The 6,684-nt window shown below is 38.4% G+C and overlaps 1 protein-coding gene across 1 annotated transcript in view; it reads left to right on the top strand.

Annotated features, from left to right (window-relative positions):
• The window catches only part of CAV2 (caveolin 2), a 9,785-nt gene extending 6,154 nt beyond the window's left edge, over positions 1-3,631 (top strand). Inside the window, exon 3 of the mRNA XM_009324109.1 lies at positions 2,100-3,631. Within this exon, the coding sequence (XP_009322384.1) occupies positions 2,100-2,250 (151 nt within the window). The 3' untranslated portion in view covers positions 2,251-3,631. The remainder of the gene's footprint in view (positions 1-2,099) is intronic.
• The last annotated feature ends 3,053 nt before the right edge of the window (positions 3,632-6,684 follow it).

Genomic DNA, 6,684 nt, shown 5'->3' with positions numbered 1-6,684 from the left:
CGCTCTTCCAGCCTTCCCTAATGACGTCCTGGTGATTCACTACATCTTTCCGTGAAACTTTTACATAGTGTGATCCTATTGACAGAGGGTCCAACAGAAATGTAGGCTTTTCTGCTTCTCTGAAATTCAGTTAGATTTTAAAAAAAATGCAGGCCAAATTAATTTTGGATGGCAGCAAAGGAGCAGTGACATAGCCTTTATAAACTAACTGAAATGAAGAAGAGGTGAGTAGCCATTTCTGGTGTTTTCCCTGTGTTGCTTGGAGAAATATCATTTTTTTTCCCTTTACGTTACTGATGTTTATCAACTGTATTCTAACATGTGAAGCCCTAATTTTATTCTCTAGAAATTATCTATTCCATATGCAGTGATACTATAAGTGGTTATAAAACGCATAGTTTACCGAGTTCAATTTAAAACTAGAGACACATTATTCCAGTAACACTCACAGTTCTATATGGTGTGTATATTACTAGCTGTTCCCGCAGAGACAAAAGAAGAGAAGGTTTTAGAAAAACTATTCTTGTTTAAATCCATCTGGGTTAGCTTAGAGTGCCGTATAGACATACTGGTATATGGCTTGCATGGTATGATAAAAGCTGAGAATCCAGTTAGATAAACACTGAAAAGAATTCATTTTGACACTTTACATTTCTAAGCTTCAACTTTTTTTAAATGTATAATGTTTTTTTCTACTTTGTTATTCTGAGCAGTACTCATTGGAAATACACAATACTTCCATATTTTTCAGACCTATGATGAAATAATAAATTAAATATTTCCTGTCATTCCAACCAAAGTCAATGAGAGTTCTGCAATGGAGTTACGTGGACGTAAGACCAGGATCTTAAGTTTTGAATGCAGCAGCAAACTAGAACAGAGTTTATCATCTCTATCAAGAGAATCTATAGCTGCTTCTACCTAATTTAGGAAATAAATGTGTTATATATGGCACAGAGATTTCTTAAAACCTTGCTCTAGTTCCACTTCAGTATTACATAAATTATTTATTTAATTTGTCCGCACCCAAATAAAAACATCCAGCTTAGTGAAACAACCAGGGGTTTTGGCCAGCAAATGATTAAAACAGGAGAATAACTTAAAACAGTGTGGTCAGTTATCATGTATCCACTGGCCCTGGTGAGCCACCCATATGTGCATTTCTGGCTCGCCTCCGTTGTTCGGATGCTTGGCGTAAGCCACCACTAATGACATTGCTTTGGAGTAGTACGCACCCTGAGTGAATAAAAAGACCTTTCCCCTGACCAGGAGTTTTGACCTCATTCTACCTTAGTGTCCCAGCCACAACTGAAAAGCCTTAGAGTATCGGCAAGATCCCCTTTTTTCTGAGGTTCAGCATGTCTCTGTAATCCGATGTAACTGCGTATTGCTTTACTGTTTCTGTTTCACTGTGGCAACTTGTAGCAGCAGCGATGTTAGATTGGTAGGAATGACACACGAACGGGTGTGCATGTGTGCCTCTGCATCTGTGTGTGTGAGAGGGACAGACGGACAAAAGAAACGCCAGAAGAGACAGCAGAGCAAGAACAGATTGTAAAGAGCGCTGTTCCCAGTCACTCAAACTGGGGAACGTGGTGTTTCTGTCAAGCCCTGAAGACCCGCATTCAGATATGACCGTAGCGCAAATGAGTCCTTAGGGGACACCGCCGCTCTTCAGCCACAGCGGGGTGGCAGCAGGGTTGCAGCATATCACGTACACCAGCCCTTCCAGCAGCAGTGAGAGAACAGCAAAAGTTCACCCCTGTAAAAGGCATGTCCAAAAATCAGCTCAGCATTGCCAATTAGGAAGCAGAGACATGATGAAAAGAAAGCTGGCATCTCCTGTGCCATGTTGCACACAAGTGATCCTGGCCAGAGGACCACACGCATCATGGTGCTTCTGCGTGTGCAGGTGTGAGGCTGTGAGCAAACAAAATTGATGGAGAATGAGTGCGAGAGTGTAAAATCAACTTGTTTAGAGATTTAGAGTTATGAAATCACTTCCTCTTCCGTAAGATCTCACACTTGTGTTTGGTTATCCTGATTTCCCCGTGCTACAGCAGCAGCAATCTTCAAATCTTCCATTTTCTCTTTTACAGGATTGTGGTGCCTTTCGTGAAAACCTGCCTCATGGTCTTGCCTTCAGTGCAAACTATATGGAAGAACCTGACAGATGTTTTCGTCGTACCATTCTTTCAGAGCATAGGCCGATGCTTTGCCATGGTTAATATACGCCTGGACCAAGAGTAAACATCAGACAGTGCTGTAATTGCAGCTGGTGTTATACCTCTTTGCTAACCTAATATATAAGCACTTACCATTCATTCCAAACTGTTAAATTGCAATGGCTGGTTTAAGTGGGAACATGCTATTTTTTCTAAAACTCATTTATTATCAGGGAGATCAGTTTAAGAATAAGTAGGTAGTTTCCATAGCTCACTGTTTTAACAACAGAGCGAACGCGGAGTATGTTGGCAACACTTTATTTTAATGGTACGTCGATTGCTAGATTGCAGGAGAATTCTCATGGAGGTTTAACAGCCACCACAGTGATAATGATTGCCATTATTACTATAAATATTTAAATAGACTGTGATACCTTAGGGGAAACTGATCTCTAGGGCTTCCCATTGACTTTACTGCAAGTCCACCAGGGATCATTTTTGGCCCTGACCGCAGAATGATCAACGCAGTCCTTTATTATCGGCAGTTAAAATGAACGTGACTCATTGCATAAGCATACAGAGAAAGGAACTGTTGTGTAATTCTCCTATATTGGGGAGGAAAAGCTCTCTGCAAGTTTATTCCTTAAAATAAGGTGTTAGCTAATGATTTGGAACATCAGCTAATCTGTATATTTTATTTAATGAGAGGTTAACTTTGCTGTATATTTTGTACCTTTGTAAATGGCACTTGATCGGTTTTCTTTGAAGCATTATTTCTATAGTATTTGAATTCTAACCAACTTACTAGGCAGCAAGAGCGAGACACTGCAAAAAAAGACTTCAGATAACTAAAATTTCAGTTTCTAAATTATGTAGGTTTTTCAGTGTTGCTGTGCAATTCTAGTATATTCATTATATGTGGTTGCGTGTAAAAGCAAAGATTCTAAGTGTTTTCATGCAATACTATGCAAGAGCTGGAAATATCTGTTTATGAAAAATGTTTTTTATTAAAAATGGGGTGTAGTAAATGCAACCCTGCCTATTTCTGTGTATTATCTGTGTGAACATTGTGATATTTAAAACAATAGACACTATGCTGGCACTTTAACTAGGTAGCAAGCTCTTATAGAAGGCAAGTGTGTGTAATTGGTATCCTTGTCTAATTCTCCTCACTTATTGACTTGATTCTCCACGTTGCTTATTTGCTACATTAAAGCCTAACCCATAAAAAAGCCCTTCTTTCCTTCTGCACCTAATATGGCCTTGTAAACCAGAATAACAGAACGTATGCAGAGGTACATTAAAATTACATTAGCCTTCTGATGGGCTTATGCTGCTGTTTTCTTTAAATACAGATGACGAGTTGCAGTTGTAAAATGTTTGTATGATTTAGAATGTTACTTTCTAAAATGATATCACAGATTTCTTATCAAACAAGAGATATATAATAAAATAATAAAATGTCAGCTTTTTCCTGTTTTCAACTTCATTTTTTCAGGTTTTTCAACTTTTTAAAAAGTTCTTAAAATGCCGAACAGCATAGAATACTATGCCGTTCTCCCAAAATGTGAGAGAGGGAAAAGAAATGGATGAGCATCAATAGAGTTCCACTATTATCAACTGCATTTAACTTATTTATAGTAGAGAACGATGTATCTCTGTGTGTAATTAAGCCCCTACAGAATGATTGCTTTCTCTGAAGCAGGTCTCTCGGTGTGGAATTTTTGGCTACATTCAAAAAAATGCTTAATTCTTTTTATGGGCGCATGCTTTATTTACAGATGAGCTGCTGAATTTTCCTTTTCTTGCTTGTTGGCCTACAGAAGCTAGCTGACACAGTATATTCTTTGTACATTGAGAACATCTTTGTATGTGAAAAATATTTTTACCATTTGTGCCATTTAGAGAGGGACTCATGGCTTTTCAAAACTGGATCTTAATGACTAGTGCCCATGGAAACTTCTCTGGAGTTTTTTTCTTCTGCAAGAAGTTAGCTCGCTGTTCAGTTGTCCTCTTCAAGATACCTTTCTTACATTAAAAATTGAAATATCTCTTTTGAAAATAAAAATTGGTCAGGCCAGGCTTGAGTTCTTTTGAGAGTTATTTTCTTTTACAACATCCAAGGATTTTTACAAAGATATTTTCCATGGAAAAATATCCCCTTGATGAATTCTTTTTAAAAAAAAAAAGAAAATAAATCAATCGCTACTAGTCCTTGTGTCTAAAAGGAGCCCTATAAAAGCCTAAGTTTTGAGGGAACTCAGGTCTGGATCCAAACTTCGAGAATGAGGCCATTCCCTAGAGAAAAAGGTATTGTTTTAGGTCATGCACCCCTGGATATATGCATTCTTAAATAGCTTAATGAAGTCATCTGACTCTAGCTACCACAGGCAATCAAGTAGAATGGTTTGGTTTGTTCTTATTTTGATTTAGACTTGTCATTAATAAGCTCTTTTCACCATTTCTCTAGCTGTTACAAGACTCAAGTGAGCTTGTAATTAAAGCTGTTAGTTTCTTACATATTTTACAGCAGTATCTTTCTCTGGAACAGATGTGCTTTTACTATAAGAAAATACCAAATGGACTGTTAGGCTTAGGCTAAAATATTAGATGCTTGGCAAATACGCTTACTTCATCCATGAAAGTAGTGGAAGAAAGCGTGAATATATACAGACTCTTCAATACTTAGGTGTGAATCTGCCCCAGGCAACTCTGGCTGGCAAGTATTCTCTGGATTTTATGAATTTGACAGTTCTGACAGATATCCTGAAGCTCTGCCACCGCTGATACTGTCAATAGCTGACAGCACTGTTGGACAATAGGGACTGAACAGGCACTGGCACTGAGCTGTGGTCTTCAACGTAGGGGTAGGTTCCTTACGTTCGTCGCCCAGTCATTTGAAATGTGGACAAACCATCCCAGCTGATCCCTTAACAGCAACTTACAAATGAGAATTTAGGCAAGAAGGGAGTCCAGAAGCTTAGTACCATTGTCTGCAACAAATGTAGGAAAATTTACACCTGATTCAGGTCATCTACTTTGATGCATCTTCTTTCCCTCTATGGAATTGGGAAAATGTTATTGCTCTTAACAAGAGTAGACTTTCCATCATCATGGTAGAGTTATGAGGATAAACAAACAAAAAGTGTGAGATGTTCCAATTCCAGCCTGCCTCTTGTTGCTTCAGACCTTAGATTTATAATCATGAGCTGGAGGTTCAGTTCTGTCATGCAAAATATTTCAGCATCTTATTTTTCATGAAGATCACAGCTAACGTATAGAACTAACCCCAGATTTGTGTTTATGGACTTTTTTCTTTTAATTCACAAAGAAATTTAACCTGCTTCCTCATGAGAGCTATTTCATCAGATCCTTCTAATCTGACTCTAGAACTTTTATTTTTGTATCTTAGCTTTCCCCACCCTGCTTGTAAACCGTATAAATTGGAATAAATTCTTAACAGAAACTTTGACATAATAGTAAATGAGGAGCCTTTTCCCACCTACCCAAGAAGCTCACTTAGGCATACACTGACTGAAAAGTTCAGAACATCCGTGAACCTCTGGGACCTCAGACCACACACTCATATTTAGTTGAAGCCAAAGAATGGTAAGTCCATTATTTTTACAGGGTGTGATCATTCCCCCACCTGCAGAGATAAAACTATTGCTGTTAATCTGTATTAAGTCTATTTTAAAAATACATGGAAAAAATACATGTGGTTTCTTAAAAAAAAAAAGATGCAAATGGAACAAGGTCAAACACCAGACAAGCTACCAGTGTTGTCTGTTAGTACACTGTGCTCATGAAAATTAGAGCTGAAGACCTCCAGTGAGTATACTGAACCAGCAGTTATGCATTAAAAACTGAGATGCTTTCTTCATGCAAGATTTACAACTGAGGGGAGAATTAATAAAAGCTAATTTTAGCCTGGTGACACTAATCTTCCTAAGTTTATTGCAACAAAAAGAAAATGTCCTCTGTAGAGGCAATTCAGAGGAGCTAAGATAGGTTCCTGCTCTGAATCATCCTCCAGAGAAGACTCTCGGCACTGATTAATGCAAAATGTTTGGCTTGGCTCCTTTCCTCTGCTACATAACAAGTTGTATTTGCTGCAGAAATTGGGCAGGCCTATGAAAACAACTAGAGCTTCATGTAAGTAGAGGGGCAGGTTCTTCTCTACATGCTTCTCTCACAACTCGAGGCCAGGGGTGAGTGTCACCCGTGTTAGGTGTTCAGTTTTGTCTGTTGTCTGGCTTATCCCTCCAAGTGCAAGCAGGAGAAAGAAGGATCCCTTCACAAGGCACTGAATCAGATCCTACTTTAGACACCTAAATGGAATAAAATGTAGAGATTCACACTTTTATTTCAAACTTTGAGAAAAGCTTTTGTATTTTTCCAACTGCCTCAGTTTAATAAGAGATGCTTTTTCACCCCATGTACCTACCTCACCTTGCTTTTTACTTTACACTATCACAGCTGTCACAATGCTGCAACTATAAGCTAGGATTGGCCATGA

Source organism: Pygoscelis adeliae, unplaced genomic scaffold (genome assembly GCF_000699105.1).
Source record: "Pygoscelis adeliae isolate BGI_AS28 unplaced genomic scaffold, ASM69910v1 Scaffold24, whole genome shotgun sequence".
NCBI lineage: Eukaryota > Metazoa > Chordata > Aves > Sphenisciformes > Spheniscidae > Pygoscelis > Pygoscelis adeliae.
The sequence above is the reverse complement of the archived record's forward strand: the minus strand, read 5'-3'. Positions and strand labels throughout refer to the sequence as shown.